The sequence below is a fragment of the Pipra filicauda genome, unplaced genomic scaffold (genome assembly GCF_003945595.2).
Source record: "Pipra filicauda isolate LSUMZ 115617 unplaced genomic scaffold, ASM394559v2 scaffold91_size2508729_pilon, whole genome shotgun sequence".
Classification (NCBI taxonomy): domain Eukaryota; kingdom Metazoa; phylum Chordata; class Aves; order Passeriformes; family Pipridae; genus Pipra; species Pipra filicauda.
Genome location: NW_024105109.1, coordinates 1,276,317 through 1,302,270, shown reverse-complemented (window position 1 = coordinate 1,302,270; position 25,954 = coordinate 1,276,317). Strand labels below are relative to the sequence as shown.

The window sequence follows — 25,954 nt, the reverse complement described above, 5'->3', positions numbered from 1 at the left end:
TTACAGGCTGTTTCGTAAAATAGGAGCTTAGACTATTTCCTGTTAGTCTTATTCTGCACTATTTCTCCTAAATTATTTAAAGGTATTAAAAATGCATAGCACATACACTGTACCAAGTTTAATGAAAGGAAGGATTGGTCCTGACTTTACTTTGAATTACTCATTAGCCATTATTTATTGTTGCATTTTATTTCATTTGGGAAACAGAATGAACTCAATGAATACTTTCTGATGGACATTACTCAGTAATTCCCTCATGTTATTTAATAGATTTTGTAGATCTGCACATGTATGTTTCCAAAGAAAGCTCATTTTCCATTTAAATTGAAATGGACAAGGTCACCCCTTTACATTACAAGAATTTAGCATGATAAAATCTAGTGTGTGTGTTCTCTTTTTTTTTAATCATGTGCCTCTTTCTGTCTCCAGTCAGGGTGGAAGGAGTCAAATAAAAATATAAGACAAATCCCTTCTTCCTCTCCTCTCTCTGCCAGTCTCCTCTGCAATATATTTATGTTTTAAGGATCTGTTTTTTTGCCTTGAAACTGTAGAAGAATATCATCAGGAAGCTGTAACCTTGTTAAAATACTATGAAATTAAATGATCCTCATATAAATGGTTGGCTATTGTATTCGATTTCTCTGATACTCGGCACCTTCCTTTGACTGGACAGTTAATAGTCTGGTAAATAGTAAAGCAATTCCATTGCTAATTGGACATGTATTAGCCTGGCTTGGTACCGAAATACATTATTGGAAAAGCATATATATCAGTTACAGAAAGACATAATACTTCTCTTCTGATGTCATCCATGCAGATTGAGGCAAAAGCTGGCAGTGGGGAGGGCTGTGGATGAGGACCTCTGAGTCATGGCTGACCTCTGGGGCTGTGAATCACGGTGACGGGAAGAGCAGTTGCACATTTACTGTCTTGCATATCAGCAAGGCTCATGGGATGATTGTGTTCTTCTAAATCCTTGTTCAAGAAAAACAGAAGTCATTTAAACAACTGTTCACAACAAGGCTGTAGTTTTGCTGCTTAGGAGAAAGGCACTGGATGAGGCTGTAGTTGTCCAGATCTCTCTTTCAGGCTTGCTTACATCAAGTTTTTTTTAAAACCTGTGACCAGGAGTGTGATGGTCCCTTTCCCAGGCCGCAGACCATCCAAAGCCCAGTCAGTTCCCATCTCTCATTCAGCATCTTCTGATGGTTGCTTGATTTGCGGGCTGATTTTCCTATTTGCTGTGGGATTCATCTCCTACCTCCCTGGCAGGGTATCATGCTCTCAGGCAGCTGAAGCCTTGAAGTGAGAAACGGTCTGTCTTGTAGCAAGACATCCCCAGCCAACACTGATGGTCTCCACCAAGAAAATCTCGTCCAAAACAAGGAGTGACCTTGTCAGTTATGCCATGTGCAGTAATTATGCACATTTGCATAAATGTCACTAACATGCTATTGCTTCTAGATGAGCTGGTCCTCACTTAACAGTAGCACAGTACTAAGCCATTAATTATAGGAGTCAGAGGAGAGGTACAGCTGCAGATCTGCCCCGTCAGGACTTATCAGGCTCCATTTTATAATCAATGGTTTATTTATTAAACCATCACAAATGGTGCATGCGCTCTAGCCACAGCTGGCTGCAGCTCTGCTTGGGTATTTCATCTGAATCAATGGAAGCAATCATCTGCTTTACATCAGGTATCGAACCTGTGCAGGTCCTCGAGTGATAAATGACTTTATTGTCTGGGTGGAATTGACTGGAGTTGATGCCTAGAGCTGGATGTTGGGAGAGAAGTGGTAAAAACACTGAATTCCTCTGTAACTGGTGCTTTTGTACTTTTTCTTTTCTTCCCCCCCCTCCCCCTCCTCGCCCTAGCTTCTGCAAAGCAAATCAGTCTTTATCTCTGCATGGCTGAATCTGATGCAACGAAAGGAGAGGCTGGTGAGCTGGGGTGAGAGGGAGCATACTGGAAAGCAAAAGGGAAGGGGATTTGTCCTGCTTTGGATGTGTTAGAAGTCAAGGGAACAAGCAGAAGCAGTGGCTATTGCGCTGGTCTTGGCTCTGACCTCTTTGGATCAGACATCACACACAAATGGTCCCAGCGTGCTTTGGGGATGCTATGGGCCCTTTGGCTTTTAGGGGCTGCTGCCAAAAAATGCAAAGCAAACAAAATTCCATTTGAAGCAAAGCAGTTTCCGAACACCTGGAAATACCTCCTTCAGCCCTTCTAGAGGGCCCGCTTTCATTAACATTGGTCAGACAGGGAGTTGACACTAAAGCCAACATCAGAAAATTTCAAAGCACAATAGCAGTATCTTTTTTCTTTTTCAATTAAAAAAAAAATCAGCAGAATGTTTCTCTGCATGCCTGTGGCTGTTTATTTGTTTTGGGAGGTGGCAGGGCACTGGCTTACATTAATTTCTGCACACAAGGATCTGTTTTTAATAGTGTCCCTTCATATCCCTCTGAATCATGGGACTTGGAAGATCGCAAGTTTTATGTTCCCGTAGCATCATTCTTCTCTTTATCTCTGGCCAGAGGTCTGACGAAAAAGCCAGAGGTGCTCATGTCTCATGTCTCATCACTCACTGCATGTAGCTCCTATAAAATAACTACTCACCTAAGGACTTTTTGGTGGGAAACTTGCTCTGAGGTCATCATTCTTGCACCATGTAGTCATTTGTGTTACTGCAACAGCAAAGGCTCTTCCTTACTTGTTATTAGGATACTGTGAGTACTTTGACTGGGTGACCTGAGACTGGAAAGAAGCCCCAGTTGCTTTTCACAAGGTCTATTGAAGTCTGTAGATGGTGTCCTGTTTTCTGCAGTGAGCTCCAAGCCCATGGTTATTGCTACAGAGAAGTCTGCCTCGATGTGAATCCCTTGCCTTTGCACTGGGGATAATTTCAGCCTAGCCCTGTGTTCTTGACAGCTAATTCACCCTCACGCAGCCTGCTTTACAGGAGCTATATGATTTGCATGTTGTGTGGGGCATGTTATTGACATAATGAGGTTTCATGGGATTAAAGAGCTTGGTGCCAGAATTAATTGGTCAATAGAATATATAGGTTTTTATAAACCTCCAAAACTAGCCTTTATAAGATCTGCATTAATATATTTCCCACCCATAATTCAGGCATAGTGTTCCTCCCTTATGAGCAGTATGTACAGGAAGATAGAGGATTGCCATGTAAGATTGCCAGAGACATGTAAGGCCTTGGTATCCCACAGTGTTATACAAAAGAAAGGCTTGGACCAGTGTATTCTAAAAATACTGCATTAAATAAGTATGTACCACCTGTATTTGCTAAATTATATTCATGATACTTAGTACTCAGTCTGTCATCCTGAACATAGAAAGGGGTGGGGAAGTAATTTTGTTTTCACCTGGGAATATCATGATCTTTTGCCTTTTCAAAATAGTTAGGTCTGAGTAGGCTTCTGTATGGGCTACTGGAGGCAAAAAACAAGGCATTGAATACTCAAGTGTATTCCTCACCATGCACTCACTTTCAGAAGTGTATGCCAAACTTTAGCAAATGTAGCTGGAGTCTGCACCATGTGGGACCCAGGGTTATATTCCCAGTTCAAATGCTGGCTGCCATTTGACATAGAGCAAGTCATTTTACATCAGCATGGCTGTCTTCTCCCTTCTTGGGGCTTGTTTGGTGATGCATAGCTGTAAACTTAAAATGTGGAGTGGAAACTTTCCTGAGTAGAAGCAGGGGAGAGAATTAATTTCCCACTGGAGCTCACAGTTGATGCTGTGTGATGGGGCAACACCAGGGAGTGAGAGATAGATAGGTAGATAGATAGATAGATAGATACATACATACATACATACATACATACATACATACATACATACATACATACATAACTGTCTGGCAGACACAGCCTGCTCCCGGCATTTCCTTACATCTTCCTCAGAAGTGCTGCCTGGACTCTAGAACTTGACCTGCAGAGTGGGAGACAAGGTTGGTACATACTAAACCACACAGAGAGATAAATATTCACCTGTCATCTTGGGCAGCTGTTACAGAAACCTGTTCCCAAAGGGTGGCTCTGAATAGGCATAAAGCAGCATTTTCAAGGATTTGTGGAGGTAAAGGGAAAAAAACCCAAACACCTGAGTGTTTAATTCAAGACATGCAAGCATCAAGTATCATCATAGAAGCAGAAAAGCACAAATATTCCTATTCCTAAAGACCTGCTCCTGCCCATTAGTGAGTGGTCTGTTCTGGGGGCAGCACCAGTGCAACGTGTGAGTGAACAGGTCTGTTTCTGCTGGAAGAAGGCTTTTGGGTATATCCTGAGAGCTGCAGTCTGAGCACACGTTTGCTCTTGACTCAACAGTCCCCTGGGAGCAGATGAGGACCACATCAGCAGCTGAGATGATGTCAGTGGCACCCCAGCAGTTGATGTCCACCAAGGAAGCTTTACCACAGCAACCTCAGTCATCATGATGCTTACTGCTGTTAAACTTTCAAAAATGTTTCATAACTGAAATTCAGCTCAGAATAAGTCAGGCTATCTGATTTCTAAAAGGCAGAGCTGCTATTTTTCACTGTAAACATACATCCTAGTAATTTTTGGTGCTCTATTATAGTGAGAAGTTATGTACAAGATCAAGCCCCTAACTGGTGACTAACACTGTGATACTTTTCACATGTATGTTTACTCTTGATGTTTGCCCCTCCAGTGATAAAACCTTGGTGAATATAAGAAATGTGTAGAGCTGCGGATGTTGTATTTTCTTTTCACCAACTTATTTTCTTTTTAAAAGAGGTCAAATCACATTAGGATTTTACCGTTGAGATCCCAGAGCTTCAAACATGAAAAATTAAACTAATGTATGCTGATTTAAATGCACTAAAAGGTGCACTGATACTTTCTTCTTTTTTTTTTTCATTAGGGAAGTTAATTATCTGAGCATAAAAGTGCATGGTAAAAGATCATGAATGTAAAATAAACCCTCTTCTAAACATTTTGTTGGACAATGAGTTACACAAAAAGGAGAGATTGTTGCTTCAGAGTTACTGTCTTGGTCCTCACTTGGGTATTAAATGTATTCAAATTTATACTAACCAGTTCTTTGGTGTGCAATTTGTGTGCATGTTGATAGGGTTTCAAAAAGTGGTAGATTTTTTTTTTTTAACCCTCCGGGGACTTTTTATGTGCAAGCCAAGTGCTTCTGCACGCATGATAGAGCAATTGCTTCGCTCCGGAAAGTGCTACTAGATAGAAATACGATAGCAGAGCAAACACTGACTTCCTCGGAATTGTTACTTGTTCAAATATGGATGCCATAACAAAATCTTACATGGGGTCAAAAGTGCTCGTCTCTGTACTGATGAGATCTCTCTCAATAACTTTTGGTATGTTTCCAAACAGAGGGATAGTTTATTGAAAGTTGGCCCACAATGTAGAAAATAAGCTTATATACACTTCTGATGTGGGAAATAACTTAGTTTAAACCTTAAAGATATGACTAAGTATTTTTTATAATGATTTAGGGCTTGTTCCCTAGCTAGAATAGATTGGTAGGGTTTTATTTTGGTCAAAGACTTACACTGATTTACCCACTTGGAAAATCTGAAGTTTGATGGAGATGTTTGGGGGTTTTTTTTGAAATAACATCTCACTGGAATTGTTTAATGCGGTGCCAGCAGAGTCTGGGGAGTAAAGGTGCATATATATATAGATATATGCGTGAACACACATCCTTATAAGAAGAGTGGATTAGTCATAGAGACTACTATTACACAAAAGTCTATCACAAAAACTTGAACTCCAGCTAAGCGTTTATACAGAACCCATTTCAAGAGCAGATTCACAGCACAGACCTATTTTAAGGGGATTAATAATCTATGAATAACACATATTCAACATACACAGCAGCAGTGTGTGTTTGGAAATGGAGAAAACTTCAGTGAGTTTTGGTGGAGGCTATGTCCACACTGAAAATGGACTAATTGGGGCAGATCTTCTAACAGTGAAAACCAGCTCCAGGTCCTTTAGCTTTGGAAAAAGGAATAGGGATATAAAACAATGGAGCATCTAGTTCAATCTCTATAGCATATAGATCTATTACCATTGCATATAAGTAACAATTTCATACTAGCATTTTAAACTATTATTCCTTTCTTAAACCGTATGCTAATTTTCTTAAAGAGAAGTCTAATTGCTCTCTTTATATGCAGCTCCAAGTCAAAAGCTTAATTTATCCCTCCAGTTGGATAATTAAATCACACAATGTTCATCTCTTGTGACTCTTCCTGTCCCAGAAATTTTAAATTCTTCTTCTCTAGCTGTCTTCCACAGAGCACAGCTCCTGACAAAGCTTTCACCTTTAATTTACTTGTGCCAGTAAGACAGCCATTTGTCTCGATTCAGAAGCAAGGCTTCATTTTCCTTTCCTTGAGTTTTCCTGTGTATTTCTTTTCCTAGAAAAGAAACCTCATCTCTCCCACACGTACCCTCTTCAGGTGTTACAAAACAGGAATTTTTTCCCCCTCCCTGTGACCTGATTTTGCAAACCTGCAAGTACTCCCCTTAAAACAGCCGCCTGGCTTGCATGGTTATGGTTTGGGAAATGGGAAGAGTGCAGTTTGAGTTCCTGTGTAGTGTAGTCTGAGTATTACTGCAGGTGGGCAGTTAGAGCTGAAGCTGCATGTGTGAAGCTGCTGCAGGAAAACAGATGGTGATAATACCCTGCTGCAGGGAAGTCCTGGGAGTCACTGATGCTTTGCCCCCATTAGGAGCAGGCTGCAGGAGTATAGCCTTGTACTGGAAAATAAATTGACTGTCAAGAAGAGTTCATGCTTTGTGAGGCATTTCTGTTAGAATTCCTTTCTTTACAAGGTTCAACCTCCTCGCTTCAAAATAAGGAGTTTTTGAAAGCTCAGCTGTGGATCAAATAGACTTGTGTGTGAGCAGTCCCAATGAAGTCAGGAGAACCATGCACACAAAAATGGAGAACTCCTAGCAGCTTTGCTCCAAGATTTTGCAGGATCTCATCCCATAACAGGGATCCTTGAAGGATTTTTCTGCAGTGTGCTTGTGGCATTGTAAGAGATGGTACGACAGTTAAGTTTGTGAAATGGCAATTCTGGTGTTGAAGCATTGGCTCTGATGTTATTTCTTGGGTCTTACAGTGCCTGTGCCTGAAGTCGTGTTAACTTTGCTTAGCCGTTATGCTCTGGGTGGAACTGCTGAAGCAAGAAAGCCTGGCCCTGAAAAAGCTAGCTAAGGACTGGCTTTGTGCTTTGCTTTGTGTTTGGGTCCTGTCGTGGCTCTGAGGTTTCACAGCGTAGCGTGCATACTAGCAATGCTGACTTTCCTTTACTGGAACTGCAGATCAGCATCTCATACTTTCCCCATTGATTTTTAAACGCTTTGTGTTTTCCAGTACATTTCATGCATGTCACTATTCAACACTGGTATTTAAACATTATTTAAAATGACTACACTTGTTTGGCAGGTGCTGAAACACTGTTCGGCCTCCTTCTCCATCTTCCCCAGCACCAACCCTGTAGGATCTTCTGTATCTGCTGTCCCCCTCATGTCTGACTCAGGATAATCCCTCAGGAATTCCTGGTGGAAAAGCTGAGATGTTCCTAGAATTTAAATGAAATGTGCTTTGCACCCAAATGTACACAAAGTGCATTTATTTTGAGTCATGCAGCTTATCTTGCGGTGCAGTATCTCGTTGAAAAAAGGCATCAGTGCTCCTGATGGCATTTGTAGTATTGGCTCTCACTGGTAAAGCCCTGCCTGCTTTGGGCTTAAACTGGACCACAGAAGGGATCGAAATTTCACTCTCCCTGCAGCTGGCTAGAGAACAGAGGTGGGAGGCATCACAGCTATGGATTTTTTTCGCTTCCCTTTCATTATGAAATAGCTCATTTGTCAGATTTCAGGTAATGACCTTTGTCTGTGCAGAGGTTGTGGGTCCTTAAGTGAGCAAGTTTGCGTGCAGATGTGCTGCAGGAAGGTAGACTCATTTTTTTGTCTTGCAGTGCAGTGGTACCTACATGGGCATCACTAATGGTTCTTCTTAAAAAAAAACACTTTTAAAAAGTGTTGTTTTAAACCTTGTAGAAGAGTGATGCCTAAAGAACAGACCATGGTTGAAAGAAGGCCCTGAATTGCCTGAACTAGTTTCCAGAATAGTGTGCTACATGCTGTGGGTCAGCTTTAGTACCTACAAGTAGATTTTTTTTGTGTGTGCATATTAACCTTGAGGCAGCAAGAAGCCACATAGGAGAAAGCACTGTGATATTGGGGCAGTGATTTTGCCAGAGGTCTTGTGTGCATCTTGAAAGGTCTAGTCCTGAGATTACCCAGATTGCTGAAGTTGCACAGAGATGTGGACAAGGAATCCCTTTGAACACTGACCTTTCGCTTTTCCCTTTTTAATGCTAAAATATTCAAGAGAGCAGAAAGTGACCCATTTTGTGCTCTGCCTGTCAAGCCAAGCAGAGGAAGGAGAGTACAGTGAGGGCCCAGGTGGAACCCAGTGAATGCAAATGATTTATGGAGTAGCTGCTTTAAGCATTTCCAATTACTTCTATCATCATCCAGTAGAGTCTATTTATGGGTATGAGCTTAAACACATTGCCCAGAACAAACGGATGGCATAGGCAGCTGTGGGGCTGATACACACTCCAGCATCTCTCTTTGTCCCTCTGCTTGCTGGGTATTTCCTAGGGATTTGCAGAGGGGAGAAAAGCCCTGCTTGGCAACCCCTTTGCATGAGCTTGGCTTTTCCTCACTGCACCACAACCAAGTTAAGTACTTGCTGCATCATAAGCAAATGCTTTGCCAGCTTTAACAGGGTTTTTTTTCTTCTTGGAGGCTGCAAAGGAAGGCCACTCACCTGACCTAGCTGCACAAGAGCAGGGAAGGTGTTTGATGTGGCAGCTACATGTGGCAGGTTACGTGAGTGTGTTCTCTTCACATCCAGCCCAGGAGCATCCATGGGCTCTGCCTACCTGAGGATTGTCTGAGCACCTTTGTGAACCATAGCCACACCACACCACCGGTGCAGAAAAGTGGCAGTCAGCTGGCTCAGAGAGGGAGGAGCCTAACTTGTCTAGGCGCCGTCTTTTATTCCAGAAAATGTACCAGGGTGTGTGTGGTGGTACACGTTCTCCCAAGGACTGTTTTAGAGTAACTTTATGTAAAAGTGAATATTTCACTCCTCCTACATGCCAGAGGTTTCATCTGGGGTTAAAATAAATGAACAAACAACCAAAATTTAAAACCACAAAACAAACCAGAAGTGGGGATGTTGGAAACAGCATCATCAAACAGGAGTGAGTTTGTAAAGGCAGTAGGTTAGGTTGAGCTGACAAAGCCTGAACTTACCAAGAAACACCCAAGCCAAGGGTATCAACCATCAAACCACATCCACTCCACCTTTTACGCTGTTCACGGGGATCTTGTAAGATACTTCGTAAAACTGAACAGCTTGGTGCACACTGGAGCTTTCACAGGCCTTCACCATCAGTAACCAGCAGGCTTCACAGTCCCGAGAGGCCTGAAGGACTGTTTCCTCCCTGCTACAACCATACAAAGAGCATATGTACTTAGAAGTTGTAGCAACTAAAGATAGGACCTTTGGATGTTCTTTAAAGGATATTGCCAGTATTCTGCCTTTACACCACAATTCTTGTCCACTCTTACGATGAAGGAGTGAGAGCTATTTCAGGGTATCGTCTTTATCTTCCCTGCTGCTTTTTATCTTTTCTTTTTTTTTTAAATATTATTAAACTGTGTCCTATTTCTGTTTAATGCACCAAAAAGCAAGTATCACACTGATGATATACCTCCAGTTCCTTAGGAAATGAAAAGTGATCAAATTCCCCTGTTTTTGTAAAAATATAACCTAGAGATAAAACTTTGAAAAAACTTGAAACCCAGATAGTAATTATGTGCTTTTAAAATGTAAGCTGGGACAGCTGATTGTACAAAACCATTCGCAAGCAAATAGCCTCCAAAAAACACAATTCTGTCTTTTCTTCACTGGCACTTAGGTCCTATACAGTAACCAATTTCATGAAATACAGTATGTCTGTTAACCAAGAGAACTGAACACTTCAGTTGCTTAGTAACTAATCCAATCCAAGGAGGAAATAAAAATAGCATACATAATTTTAGAACCTTTAGGACCTTTGCCAAGCAAAATATTCTCACTAGCAGCAGTCAGGTTTGTGATTTGAATGGGTTATCTTAATAGAATAGATTCTGTTTGTTTTATGTAGATAAATGGTCCTTGCTTTTCAAATCTGATTAATTACGTATCTGGGCCATTAGGTCTTGTAGCTTCTGTACTCTTCCACAAGTTTATTTAACTAAAAATATAACATAACTAAATATAATAAAAATAAAAAGGGAAAAATGTTTTAGTTGCTGGCTTCTTTTTCAGCCTTAATCTGGTTAAAAAGCTGAAGACTGCAGTATAACTCAATAAATCACATTATATTGCCAGGAGGAATGTCATAAGCATCTGTTTAATTCAAGCGTGGTGCTTTTTCTATACTCATCTGTAGAACTTGTTGAGAGGAAGAAGGATATTATTTTTATAAAAAGATATTATTGCCACCATTGGTGGAAATTGCCATATGGTACAATAGCATCGCTTATTCAAGCAAGGTAGGAACCTGATATGCTCAGTTTCTGTAAAATTATTATTTAGCTGACAAAATATGACTCCTATTTTAGAATACGTCTTCATAAATTTAGCATTTCTCTGCATTTTTAGAGGCTTGTTTGTGCACATTGCCCATGAGTTTGACAAGTGTCATATACCAGACTTTTGCAAATTACAGCGAGGATCTGAATTTCCCCCCCCCCAATTTTATCAGCATCGCCACTGGATGAAAGATTTGCAAGACTATTTTTGTGAATAGCATCGCTGAAGTTGGCTCTCTTGCCCTTATTCCTGAATAAGGTGGGCGGTAGGGGATCCGATGTTCATGCAATGCCTGCATTCTGAAGTGGTCATGGTGCGTTGGGCTATCAAAACTGATAGAACTCTCCTTTCACAAAACAATTTGAATACCAACTTCCGAGTACGTGAATTCCGATTTAATTCCCCGCTCCTCCGAAGCATGCGTTCGGAAAGGTCTCAGGTTTTCCTTAATCTCTTTCACTTCAGTAAGTATTTTAATGTAGGGCAGAAAGCACTCAGATTCAGTGTTACTTGGCCGGTACATTTTGCTTGAAGAAGAATACTTTTTTTTTTAGATGTAGTGATTCAGCACATTTTTCCCTTCCACTTTAATATTATCATCCTATAGGGTAGAAAGCTAAATATAGCAAATACATGCCTTGCACAGTAATTTTAATACTTTTTGCTTAGTGCTTTTTTCTTTTTTTTTCTTTTTTTTTCTTTTTTTTTTTTCCCCCGGTGGAGTTCCAGGCACTGCTATTCTTATTTTTGGCATTTTAATTTATTAATACAGCTCACGAGATTGTCTGAAGGAAATTAAGATTTTTCATCATTGTGTGCTGAACGAATAGCGTGCCAAATCCAAGAGGAAGTTTCCACTGGAACATCACTGTAATTAGTTTACCTGCCTGAAACCAGGAGAGATGCAGTAGGTATGTCCGTGACTGTGAAACAGAGCCCCAGGAGTTACCCTGCAAGTCCATCACATGGTCCACCGAGCTGCCCGGAGTGAAATTTCTGAGCACAGCAGCAGGAGACGTAGTGTGGTCCTCCTTGTTGGTGTTTGGGGTGAAATCAGCAGGAAGGGAACACTAACTCTTGCATGGGGTTAATGTTCATTTTCTGCCTGGAGCTCCTGGTCTTTGCTGCCCTGGCAGCTTGCTTGACCTTGGAGATCTGCTTGAATGTTTGCATTTTACTGAGGATAAGAAAAATACATGCGCCGTGGTGAAATGCAACTATATATGCTACTAATTTTTTTCCCTAAAGAAGTTCAGAAAACATTGCGTTAATACAAGGATTTTTGGCCAAAATGTATTATGCAGTTAATTCAAGTAAATTGCAGTTACTCTGTAGCAAATAATTACCACCTGTTTCACATCTGCCTCAAATTCACTCAAAATACAGCAATCTAGTCATCATTCTTGTATTATTTATGTCATTTTATTATTTGAGTTAGACTTCTGTTTACTTACCCGATTCACAACAATTTTTTCATGCCTTCTGCACACAGAATGATGAATTTAATAACCTCCTTTGGATTTGTTTATAAAACCTTTCAAAATATGTTTGCAATGCATGACAGGGCTTCCAAAATGCGGCAGACACTCAGTGGCCTTTTTCATCATGAACTGCGGTTGGGAGCATGCCACTTGCTGCCCTTGGATCTCAACGCCTCCATTTCACCTTCAAAAATAGTCCACATTAACCTGTCACACGTGATCTCACGAGCTTTTTCAGAGTCACATTTTGCTCTGTTAATATGGGAGCTTCTGGGTTGCTTGTTCAAAATCTTGTTGTACTTGGATGTTGGGATGGAAAATGAGGGATTTTAGCAAAAACAATCACCTCCTGCAAGGGTGTCCAGGTACAATGGAAATTCAAAGGAAGGACAGGTACAAAAGCCAAATGTATGTTGCTTTAAAATACTCAAAACAGTCTGCAAGTGGGGCTTGGGCTTTTTGTGCTTTGTGCCAATCATTCTCACTCAAAGCAAGGCGTGTTTTTGTAGTGGTTTCTTTCGATATTACACTTCACAACAAAATGGTATGTGCAAGAGGGAGAGCAAGGGGTTAATGCCTTGCAGCACATCTAGGCCATCCCCTGAAATCACAGGAGCAAAACCAGCTGAGCGATGAATCAGGCCACCCTGCTTCTCCAGGACAGGAATAGCAAGAATCGGAAATCTTGCCCTCAGCTGTGCTGGCATGCAGGGATGCAGAGGAAAGACTCAGGGAAATACAGCCAGTCACTTGCCTCTGAGTTTCAAGCCTTTTCCATAACACTCAACTGGTATGTATGGTTTTGCAGCTCCAGTATTGAGAGCAAGATATGGTCTCCCATACTTTCAGTCTGAGTTAGGGTGATTGGCCTCCCAGGATGTATGGCCATGTGAACACCCTGTCTCACCCTAAATTTTCCACCTTAAGTAGGAACTGCTTTTTCCACACAGGCAACTCCCCTTCATTTCTGTAGTGGCCTCTTTTCATTAACCTCTCTCACAACAGGAACAGCATTCCCCTTCACTAGAACCGTCTCTGCTCAGTTGTGTCGCAGTGCTCGTGCCCAGAGCATGGGATGAGGGTAATCTGGATGCACATTTCTGTTCTAACACGCTTCTTCAGGAGGGGAGGGCAGCGATGGGCTGGGATCTCCAAATATTCATTAAGGGTGGAAAACTAGAAAAAAATTATGGCTAATAAAAGTTAAGCTTGGAGGATTCCAGGGGAATGAGTCACAAACTCAGCAGTACTATTGCACATCTTTATGATACCTCTCAAAACTGCCTGTCAAAATCTCCCATTAAGGAGCATCGCAGATTAGTAATTATGCGCATCTATTAGCTAAGCATCCATTCTTTCTATCAAACGCTTTGTAGCAATATCTCTCCAAAGAAGCACATATCTCATGTAGGTGTCTGCTAGATGGCCATAACACCTCCCCAAGGGAGATGCCTCTGATAACACTATATTAAAGACAGGGCTTGGTTTTGTCTTTTAAACCGCTATCACACAAGCCAGTGCACAAGGAAAGACACCTATTATAATTTTGTAGACAAACGCTAACAAAAGCTGCCTGCACACATGCACACTCAGAAGAATTTAATGTTAACATTGCAGGAGGCTGTGATGATGACAGGGGTACTTTTATTGTCAGCTCTGCTGGGGACGGGAAAAAAACCCACCTTATTTGTGCAAATAACCCAAATTTGACTTTATTTCCAAGCATCCTATTAGCACATGTGAGTATGTTTTGTCAGCCACGTCTTTAGGTACAGGTTCTCATCTTCAGCTACTTATGCTTGTTTGTGTTAAGCAAATAAGTGCCATAATAACGCACACCCCTATAGAGACGTGAATATTGTAAGAATCCCAAATACATGATGGTCTTGCTTTTTTTGTTGTGGGTTTGTTGGTTTGATTTGTTTGGGGTTTTTTTCCCCCCCAAAATGCTTAATTAAACTCTCTTATGCTTAGTTTTCCTGATTATATTTTGTTCATTAATAAAGAGAAAATCTGAAAAGAACTAAGAGCAAAACTGCAGACAGAGGATAATAAAATCCATTGCTATTAATGAAGCTGAAATCCTCAAATGTGCCTCCTTCCAATGTGTTATCTTCCAGATCCTAGATTACTTCATTCTTTCAGTGACTACTGCTAGACAGACACATCCTGTTGTGACAAAGGAGACCAGCTGGATTTAGGACTGTGACTTCGCGATTGTGGTACAACTGACCATTTGTGATTCTCTGTCAAGTTTGCAGTTTTAGTAGGAAATCTCTGAAGTATTTCCACTTTGATTCATGTTTTTTTACTGGTTTGATAACAAAAGAGGGGATGGCTTTGTGCAGCTGGCTTGCACTAACATAGGTTGTGGTGTGATCTCTGCAAAGGAAAGGGAAGCTCTTGCATGCTTATCCTTAAGAGTTGCTTTGGGTTGGTTTCGCTTTTGCTGTTTTGTTTTTTGGTTTGGGAGGTTTTTTTTGGTTGGTTGGTTTTGTTTGGTTGTTTGTTTTGGGGGTTTTTTTAGGAAAAAATAGCTGGGACCAGAACCTACATTTCATTAGGGATATAATTTCGAATTCTTATGCAGATCATGGTTTTTATCTGGCTTCAACAGAACTGAATAATTCTGTTAATTGTTATTGTCTTCCTGCCGGCTTTGAGAAATGTGTGTCTCCAACCTCTGTAGGTCTGGCAACAGAAGGGTAGCTAGTTGTGAAAGAAGCATAACAAACAGCAGACAGAATATGAAGGAGTTTGGGGTCTTTTTTTTCCTAAGGAGGAGCACTGTCAGACCCCTGGTCAACTTTTCTGGTATTTCTGATTTCAGTGTAATTTAATGAAAAGTGCGTGCTGTACACACGTCAGTGCTTTCATCCATGTAAGGCTCCACCATGTCTAACCCCCTTTGCTGAAAAGACTGTATTTGTATAGGTTCATAGACCTGAATTTCTCATTTATGTCTTTTGGTGCGTATATGTTGGAGAAATGATACATTGTACAGACATTGCCCACTGAAATCAACTGTGCATCTCCATCCTGACTGACAAGATGCTTGCTGATCTCTAAGGTCCTGTCCCAAATGCTGAATATCCTTCCCATTCACTGAAGACTGTAGCAGTGTTCCCTTAGGAAAGGTACCATGCCACAACACTGATGAAAATCTCAAATTCCAACAGCTTTATTAGACCTTCTGCTAACCTGGCTGTCATGTTATATGAGCTCTCCCTATCCCCAGACTATGACTTGGCCATCACAGGTACAGTGGACAAGAGCTGAAGGTACCTGTGACATTTGGCTGTGGCAGGAGGAAGGAACTAGCATTAATAGTAGTCTTCAGTTTCAGTAAGGAAGAGACATGAGAAGGATCCTTACCTCAGCCATCAAGACTAAGAAAGTAATTGCAGCCTGAGGAATGGTTTGCATTTACTGGTCTTCCAGGCTTAAGAGCAGTACATGTAGGGACAAAGGACAGTGATGGTCACATGGATGCAGAGGAAACAGGAATAGGAAAATTCCCTTCCTTTTGCACTCTACATAGAACGTGCAGTGAATTATGATTTGTAATGTGTTACTGTCACCTGTGTTCTGTCTGCTTCTGAGCTCTCTGGGCTTCAGGCAGAAAAGTCAAACGCCACAGGAAAATCTCATCCTCTAAGATTTGCAGCCTCAAGGCAACTGGCGAGGCATCAAAACTTGCAAGTCAGCCAAGTGTCTGAAGTTCCCTGTTAAACAGACACAAAGAGAAAGCATAGGTTAACACTCAGTACCCAGCCCTGGGCTTACCATTTGTCCTTTAGTCAAATATGTACCATGTTTGTATTTTGTATTGCCAGTGGGTTGTGACCAGACTGTATCTTCTTTGTACCTTATCAAACACTAAATGTTTAAACAGTGCCTTAGTTTTAGTGATCAGTGTTTGCAAACAGCATCTTTAGACTTTTCATTCAGGACTTTCATGATAAAGGGGGGGCAGAGAGGAGGCATTGTAAGAGTGACACAAGTGTCTGAGCCTCTGCACACCTCATACCTGTGGAAATCTCCAGATTGGTGGTGTGGCAAGATGCCCTTTTCTGCAGCCAGGAGGGAGGAAGAGTCAAGGCACCGGTCACCCAAATATCTTCCTGAAGTGTCCATCATTTAGGGTTAGGTGCCAGCACCACTGGTCAAGGGGCTGTGCCTCTGTCGTGCAGGAAGGAGGTGAAAGAGGTGGAAGGATTCAAGCCAATGATTTGTAACTTGGTTTTGCTGGTAATTCCTATAAACAGTTAACAGGCAATCTGGTAATGGGCCATAGATTTCCCAGATGAAAGCCAGGCTTGTTATCATGTAGATGTATTTTCTGATAAAGAGTTTCTAAAATGGATGTGTTGCAATCCAATTCTTTGTGGAAATCACATATATATATCTCTAAGTGAAGACTGCATTATTTGAGTCCACTGAAAGAAAATTGTACACTTAAGTATTTTGTGGATATTTGAGATCCTTTTTCCTTTGTGTCAAAGCTTTCATTTTTCTAGAGATAAAAGAAGTTTAAATTAAAAAGGAACAGTACAAAATAAAAATGATAATCCTCTGTCCCGAAAGAGGCCATACCACAGGAGAGCAAAGACCACATTGTTACTTGATGAAATGATGTGATGCTGGTGGGCAGAAAGATGCTTTCAGCTCTGCACAGGCCGTGCAGATGAGGCTGTAGAGTTGGTAATCAGGTTGATAATACCACACCTACATTTTATATTACACTGGCGCTTTTCTCTATTGTTGGAGATCAGTTTCCTAAAATATACAGATTTTTTTTCTCCTCTCAGACATATCCAGTTCAATATTTTCGAATATTTGATCATATAAGCATTAGACTGTAATCTCTAAGCCTGTAAAGCAGGTCGTGTGAAGTACTGTGGAGTGAGCTCTGTCATGAATGATAGTAGCCCTGTCCTGCTGATGTTTGCTTAATGGGGGGAAGGCTCTGACTTGTCTCAATATTGCATTCAGCAAGCAAATCTTCATATTATTCCTTTAAATCAAAATGGGCAGTGACACCCTAGACTAGTATGGTGCCTATCAGAAGTGTACATTTCATCTGAACATGTCTCCGAGACTATTTATTTTCTCATTATAAAGAATATGCTGGCCCAATGTAAATGTCAGTGAGCTCAGTGCACTTTGTGCAATGAAACAGACAGATCTAAAACAGTAGCAAGAGGCAAGTCTGAGTCCTTGCAACTGCTGGAACAGCGCTTGCTTTCCCTTTTTTGTTTTTTTAAGCACTCTGTGTTGATTCCCTCTGCCCACTAGTTGGAGTGTTAGTCAGCCTCAGAAGAGCACACACTTCTTTCTCTGAGAGGACAAGAAATTAATCTTCATTAATTGTAGATGAACTAGTAGATGATCTAGTGGATTGTGGTGGGGGGGTTTTGTTGTTTAGTGGTTTTTTTAATAAATATTTTCTTAGTCTGGATTTTAAATATTCCCATACACACAGTAAGGCAAGTGTGAAGGAAATGTCCTTTGTGACCAGATGTGTTGGTGGGAAGGAGTCTCCTATGGGCAAACTTGCAAGTGTACAGACCGTGTGGTGTTCAGTTTGGTTGTCTGCAATCGAAAACACTTAACAAGAGACAGTAAAGCATCTGGAAGATTATTTTGAAGCACACATGTATTGTTTTGGTGAAAACACCACTTTATCGTGATAAAACAGTCCCGCTATCAGGACATCTAAACGCAATGCTGCAATCCCCAATGTTAATGATCAACATTGATTACAAGGTGATTTTTCCAACAGAGAATCATCTGACCTGAAAAAAGTGTCTTGCTGTGCATATAGAGCACATACCAGCATTTATTAAGAAATCAGCTGATTATTATTCTGCTACTGGCTTTTATTTTCTTCTACTCCCTCCCTTGCAGGAAGGCTGCATACAAATATAGCAATCGATTGAGGGGAGATGTTCTTCCTTTACGAGATTAATTACAAACATAGGGATGCTGTGTCTGGCCTGTGTGTATGATTGATCTTGTAGGAGGAAATGCAATAGGAAACTAATGCTTCCTTTTATCCAGTAAGCAAAGTTCAGAGATGTTTACATTCTGCTAGGTAAGCACAGCTGTCCAAAGATGTGAAGACGGATGGACTGTCCTGTCAGCACAAATTCATGCCGAGGTAACAGGCCACACCATCTCTGTGGACCTCTTTCTCTGGCTAGGAGGCTGTAAGGCCAGAGTCGCTCATTTAGCACACAGCTTAATTGTTTCACATTTTAATCAGCGGGGAGATCCAGACACAGTCCACATACTACAAGGGGCAGCAAGGGGAAGGTGTTGGTGAACCACATGGGTGGGCCAGGGGGTGAGGAGGAAGGATCTTGGTGAGGCCAAGCACAGGGAGGCCGTCACAGGGCAGCTGTTCAGAAATTGCAAGGGTTTGTTCTTTAAAACCTAGCTGGTGTAAGGAGCTGTCTGCATATTCATTCGCTGCGTGTAACTGCAGAAGCATCTGCAAAAACCGCAGCGCTTAGCTGCCCTTGTTTCTATTTGTATATAAATATAATCTTACAATCGCTGGATTTGGTCCTTCTGAAAAGGTTCATTTCATTTTTGGGCACAGGCTAGCACTTCTATTTAGGCTGAGAAACAGTGTCAGAGGTGACAGATTCAGCTTAGTGACTCAGCTTTCTTCCTCACAGTATTTTAAATAATGGATGTGCTACTGCTGGTATTTAACTCCTGCCAGAGCTGCTGAAATATATGGTGCGTTTAAAATACTGGTACAACATTGAATCTCTGCTCAGGCAGAGGAGATCTCCACCTGGGATTGGTTTTCTAAAAAGGAAGAAGAAATCAGAGGGAGAGGAAAGGGAGGAAGAGGAGAGGAAAGCCCGAGCCATAATATCTTGTAACTCTAAGAATGCCCTTCACCTGAGGCAGCGAAGCAGTCAGCTCTAGCAGTGTGTTGACGGAGAATCCTGAAATCGATGCTGCAGTCCGCGTTATATTTATACAAGCATATGCACTGCACTGATGACGGGGGAGAGAAAGGGCTGTTCCCTGCGTTAAAATAATTAGTGTAATAAATACAGCCTGGCGAGCACCAGAGGAAGTAGGAATCCCTTTGTTCACATCTCGCCACTTAGAGCTGGGTAAGCAAGTCTTGTGGAGTTAAGCTCAGAATTTACTCACCCTTTTATTCTCTGTCTAGAGGTCTTGAGCAGAACGTGCTGCTGATGCCAGCCTTAACAAGCGACACTGGATCTCTTCTGCTTCACAGTGATGTTGAGGATTTTATGGGGTCTTTTCTTTTTCTTCTTTCTGTCCATGCAAATCCTGCCTGGTAAACGTGGATTCGTTTGCTGTTTAGCAGTCAGTTTGCTTGGCTTGACAAAGGTTATTGCAATAATTGATGTTCCTCTTCTAATAATTAATGTTAATGAGTCCACTAAACAGTAAACAAGACAACAAAGAACTGTTAATGAGACAGTCTTTACTCATTTGTTTAATCTTTTAGTAAGATAATGGGCGATAAATATGTCGCTATTCAGCCATCTTCAAGTCCTTAATGCATGGGGAGTGTTTTAAAAAGGGATTTGAGCTGATTTTTTACACTTGCATTTAGTAAATTCAGCCGACTGGGTAGGTGGGGCGCCTGAAAGAATTGGGAGACCTATATAATTAAGTGCCTTGACATTCTGGTTCTGAAGGACATTGGCGGATATCCAAATGCTATGTTCTGCTCTCTAACTATTTAATTGAAACCATACAAAAGTGGGAGGAGAGGGGCAGAAGAGAGGGAGATCTTGGCAAAAACCTTATGTGCGGTTTTTCGCTATTGGATTGACCAGACAGGGCAACAAAGCTGATAAAACAGGATTAGCAAAATTGCATTGTTGGATATTATATGCTGTGTGACATGTACTACAGCAGGGGAATTTGGCAGGATTAACCTGCAGAGGATAAAGATGTACTAGACAAGAGGACTGAATTAATAGACTGCTGTGACCAAAGCAAGAAAATCTATTTGCATGGGATATTAAGGGCAGTAATAACCTTGCGGGGTGGGGTTGCAGCTGATGTCCTAGGTCTAGAGCTCACCCCGCACCCAAGTCCTGCTCACTGCCTGGAACTTAGCATACAAACCCCAGCTTGTTGGCATGGCTTCTCATTACTCTTCCCTGTTTCTAAATATACATATATATATATATATACACACAAAAATACTAATCCTAGGAAGGATTATCTGTATTACTGGGTGTGTGTTGGTGGAATTTTTTTCCCCCAAAACTGAGATATTTATTTTCCTATTTATAAGAGATGACTTTCTTTTCATAATGCACTAGTGTTATCCTAAAGTAAATATTTGGGTTTGGTGGTTTTCCTCAGGGCTTCTAGACCATGCCATTACCTTACTGCTTGTTACTTAGCTGTTTGGGAGATTCTACAGTTACCCATGTGCAACCTAGCTGAAATCGTAAAAAAGCTTTCAAACCATGTAGCATCAAAGAACATGAAAGCTATTGCCAGTAGATGACTAAATAAAATCATATTAAGTAAAAATGGGAGAATATTAAAATTAAAAAAGTTCACACATACATTAAGACTATATTGGAGTATTTGACATAGGGGGTAAAGAAGCAGAAAACCAGCCTCCATGTCTGGTGTGTTAAGGGGAGAGAGAGTGGATTAAGTGTTCAATTCTCACTTATATAACATATAATACTGGTTTTTACTTGAAAAGAATTTTCAATTTGCTTCTTCCAGGCAACAAGCAATGCATATACAGTAGCCTGGTCTTTTTAAGTAGTCTGATATATTTCAGCGCAGATTGCATGAAAGAATTCAGAAGGATTTCAACAACCTTGAAAAAGGCTCATATCATTTGTTTTTCTGTTCCCACCTACAGTACTAGTGGCAGACTTCAGTGTTCCCAGGGAACAGAGAATGTACAAAAAGTATTTGGCACTACTCTGTGTGTGACACAATGTGCTTCATCAAGTGTGCTCAGTGCCACCGCACACGGTGAAAGATCTGCTCAGGGGAGACAATTCACCTTCATCTGACATTAGCGTGTCACTGTTGATCAGCACCAGCCACAACACAAGTTCAGCTTTCACATTCTTCCTTTCAGGATTGAAGGCTGAATAATACTTACACATAAAATATAATTTTTTTTTTCTTCGATATGTTAAAATTCCAGAAACTGCTCTTTAAATAAAAGCTCTGTTAGTACAGCATGACTGAGACCTTACAAGTGTGCACATGTGCAAAGTTGTCCAGAAATTTAGTTCCGTTTTCTACAGCAACTAAATTGCATAACCTGCCTCTGGAATATTTTCTGTTAGTGCATATGCTATTTGCTTTTCTGCCCTGGAACTATACATGACCATGTTTCCCTTCTCTGCAGGGGAAAGACAAGGCATGAAGCTTCCCTTGGATTAAATTGGGCAGTGGGCATGGATGGGGGGAGACGCTTCCTTTGTCAGCAGGGTCAGAAATTTTGCCTTCAAATCCAGTCTAATTCAGGAGAACTATTAAAACCCAGCACTTTCTCCTGGGAGGTGTGCTAGGCTGCATATTGCTTTCTTTCTATCCAGTTTGCTTAAGGACTTCTGCAATGAGTCCTCTTTCCAGGGATAGTCCTGAACCGATTCACAGAAACTCTGCCGCCTTTTGGGTTTTGGTTGCTGAGGAAGGTAACACACAAGATCAAATTTATTACTTGCTTATTTTTCACATGTGCCTAGATGAATTAGACCTTTAAGGAGTTGTTGGTAACCCCTTAAGAATGGTCCATGACAAATTCATTGCACCACTGGTGCAGCATTTTGAGGAGAATCAGGAAGAAGCACGTGTCTGCGTCCACCTTTCTTTGTCTGCTTGAAAAGCTGCAAGACCACTTGGACCCATGCCCTCCCCAAGGCCATTCCTGTAGTGCTGCAGTGTTGTAACCCTGAGCTCTGGAGAGAGGGCTCCCTGAGAGACAAGCTGTGTGCAGGCTGTGATGGTTGTCATGCTCACCAGTGTCAGTCCTGCACTGGCAGGGGAGATTTCTTTTTCCCTTGAGTCCCAGAATCTATAACTCCCCTTGTGATTTTAAAAGAAGATCAGTTTTCCTGGTCAGCAGCAGATTGGGTCCCTCAGCTTCTGAGAGCTCCTGAGGGATGGGTGCCTTGGAGGGGAATAAAGGGCTGTGGCAGACTGGTTCATTTGTGGTTTGCAGCAGGGCTTTGTGGAGTGGCACATTCCCAAGTGCCAGCGTGCTGGGCAGCTCCTGGGAGTGGATCGCACATGTGCTGGTGTCTCACCCACCTCAGTGGAACGGACAAGGTGCAGGCATGAGAGTTCATAGCCACGGTGTGCTCAGGAAGCCAAGCAGTCCCTGGGGCACTGCTCTCCTTTTGACAACGTCCTGGGATCTGTGCAAAAGCAGCCTGTTTCTCCCATGTCTCTGAGGGCTTGGCTGAGTTTCTAGGTTGCTTCCCCCGCCTGCCAGCCTCCAGCCCTCATGAGATGAGCACAGGGAATGAGTTGCAGAAGTGAAGCTGTACACATTTCCGACATCACACTGCAGCAGACACCTCTGTGAAGCCTTAGATCTTGAGTGCTGAGCAAGTTTGCCAGTTTTTCTTCCATGGAGACATAAACACTTCACACGTTTGTATTTTAAACAGGCATAGGTATGTAACTTGTGGGATCAATGGACCTAACCCTGTCACTTTGCTTTCCAGCACACAGCGGTGTGGGAGACAGACCACAGAGGAGAAGGACAGAGCACAGAGGAGCCCAGCAGTGTGGAGCCCGGCCAGGGGTCCCCGCAGGTGCTGTGCAGCAGCTGGTGTTGTGAATCAGGCCGTCACCAGTCGGAGAACGGCTACTTCACAACACCAGGGTTGCACCGCACCGCAGTTCGACCGCCAGCTGGAGAGGAGCCTCAGTTCCTGTGGGCAGGCAGGGGATGTGGAGCACCTCCTGGCTGCCTCCACTCAAGCCCAGACCTGCAAAGGTAATCAGGTGCTCAACTCCTATTTAGGCACCAGCCTCCCACTGAAGTCTGAAATAGAAGTTAGGCCCCTAAATATCTCTGTGGGTCTGGCCCCGAGACCCTGCCTCGCTGGGCAGTGCAGAGCAGTGCTTCAGCAGGCACAGGGCAGCACTGTCAGCAACATGGTCCCTGCCCCTTCGCATGCCGTATGAATGTTAAGGAACATGTAACTTTTATTAAACTGTGGCAAACAGTAAAAAAAGAAGCCTCTGCATGCTCCGTGTGTGGTTCTCCCTAACAGTCGCATCTGTGGTCTGTGCCTGTGACTTGTTCTGATCCCTTCCCTATCTCGACACCTGATTGCATATTCTCTGTAAAAGATGTCTACATACCAGGAAAGAAGTCGGGCTCCTTGGTGTTGATACTAAAACAGCCCTAGATGTGTTGTGATGAATGAAAAAATAAATGGTGGGGTCATCCAGAAGTGGTACGAACAATTGCTGTCCTCAAAATAGAGAAAATATTGCTTAATCAGTGCCTCCTAAATTACTGGGTGTAGAGGGACAGTGAAGCACGCTCAAACCGAGTGGCCCTGTAACATGCACCACACATTTCAGATCTGAAATCAGGCTCTCCTCTGCCTCCTCCTTTGTTCCACAACACCAGTGCGATGTTAGTTTGAGGGGAGTGAATTACAGAAGACTGCTTTCCATCCAAAATCAGGTCATGTACATGGAGGTTGGCACAAAGCTGATGGCCGTATACAATCCCTTAAGTCAAACTGAAATGCTGTTCAGTTTTGATCTCAGAAAGCAGTCATCTGCTCTTGGGCTCAGGATGGGGTTTTCTTTGGTGAGTTTTCCCTTCCTCCCACCCCTCAAAATGAGTATATGCTCTCAGGTGTGGCTGGCTGTTCTCTTGTATGATATAAACCACTAGATATGTCTAAAGCAAAGAGTGGAGAAATGCAGAGAGCAAACGATTCAGGTAACATAGAACTCATCTGATTGAAGATGGCAGTAAAAATGATTTAAATCTCTTCCTGGATGTATGATTGCTGGCAGGGAGATAGACAAGAGTCAGGATATGCACAAGACCAGAAATAGTATGGGCCTGGAAATGCAAATGAAAGGAGACAACGTTACATTGGACTCATCCTGCAGTTCAGATGGACTTCCTACAGAAGTAACCCTTCCTCTCTTAGCAAAAAGTCGACAAGCGATACCATGAACAATGTAAGAGGTGTATGGGAGGCTCACTCGTACATGAGGGGAGGGCAAACTGTTGATGCAGGCTAGCACTGGCTTTTTGTCATTGATGAGAGGAAAAGCAAGACCATGTTTCTACTTCAGGCACTATGGCAAGGAGAAATATGAATTTGTGAATCCAACATGCAAGAAGTCTGTTTTATTAAACTTGTTCACTGCTAACACAAACCATGTGGTCTGTATGGTAATCTCATTGTTATAACCTTGTTTTAAATCTTGAAACTTTTTACTTCAGAGTTTGTTTCATGGGGTAATACACATAATTCTTTGGAAACAGGAGGCATCAAGGAAATAGTCCCGATAACCCTTGCACACACACACTGATATACATGAGCAGCTATTCATATATGGAACTAAATCATTTCATCTTTTATTGTGAGCCAGAAACCTCTTTGACCTATTCAGTTTCTGTTGGTAAATGCACATAACATTTGAAATAGCTTAATATCTGCTGCCAGGTGACCTGATAGACTATCTCCATAATTCTTCAAGTATGATATGTGGGTGGAGACAGGCCATTTTTAGCTCCCTTTGTGAAAGAATTTCATGGGAACATCACACTTCAGAGGTATCTTTGGGGCATTTATTGTACTATAACTTAAATGCATCACACTTTATGCTCTTCTAAAGTGATTTCCTAGCAAATTAATGCATGCTATAATGTAGCACCGCTACTGAAAATCAAGCACTCCTTCTTGTCATTAAGAAGCCTGATCATGTCATCTCATGAGGTGGATTGCAGGTTGAATAGCCAACTGTCAGCTTCAGGTGATGGAAGGAATTTCTGTTTGCTCCCTTCAGCAGCTGGCACACACTGCAGCGAAAGGTGAATGCACAAAATAAATAGTTCAATATGAGCTTTAGATTTGTGTGAGTGTTATTCTTAAATAAGCACCTACAGTTGGTCTTCATGTCAACTCTAGTTCTGGCTGCTGAGATGAAAAAATAGGTGCTCACCAGGTTTCTGGATAGCCCCCAAAACAACAGGCCCTTTCAGTCTGTGGGTACACCTTGAGAGTTTTCTGGTGCTTTCCAGATCCTTTCTCCTACTTGCTTAGTATTGTAAAAAAAGGGAAGTTTACCCCAGAAAAATACTCCATTAGAATTGTTTGTAGGGTTTTTATAACCTTAAGAAAACACTGTGCACAGCAATGGGGGAAAAAAAAAAGCAGAGTCTATCAAAGCGGAAATGCTGGGCTGTAGTCTCTTGTGATATTTTGTTTTACGGGGTTGTTATTCCCCTGTATTTTATATTTAAGCAAATAATATTTAATTTCACCCTTGAACCTTTAAAATATAAACCTGATGGTTTTATTTTCTCAGCGCATCCACGCTGTTCTTCAATTGTTTTGAATGGGTTTTTTGTTTCTTTCCCAGGCTCGCCAGCAGCTCATGTACCACTTCAGAGAATAGCATCCTTGTAAATTTTGTTCTCTTTTTCCCCTGCATGCAAAAACCAAGCTGACAGGCACGGTAGGGCTCAGCATCTCTCACTCTCTAAGTGTTCACATGCAAGCTGCTTTGTTACTGT

General features: G+C 41.9%; 1 protein-coding gene across 1 annotated transcript in view; it reads left to right on the top strand.

The window, feature by feature from the left end:
* LOC120325286 overlaps positions 1-24,591 on the top strand; it is a 93,647-nt gene extending 69,056 nt beyond the window's left edge. The window contains exon 5 of the mRNA XM_039391235.1: positions 22,902-24,591. Coding sequence (XP_039247169.1) covers positions 22,902-23,367 — 466 coding nt within the window. The 3' untranslated portion in view covers positions 23,368-24,591. The remainder of the gene's footprint in view (positions 1-22,901) is intronic.
* Positions 24,592-25,954: the final 1,363 nt, after the last annotated feature.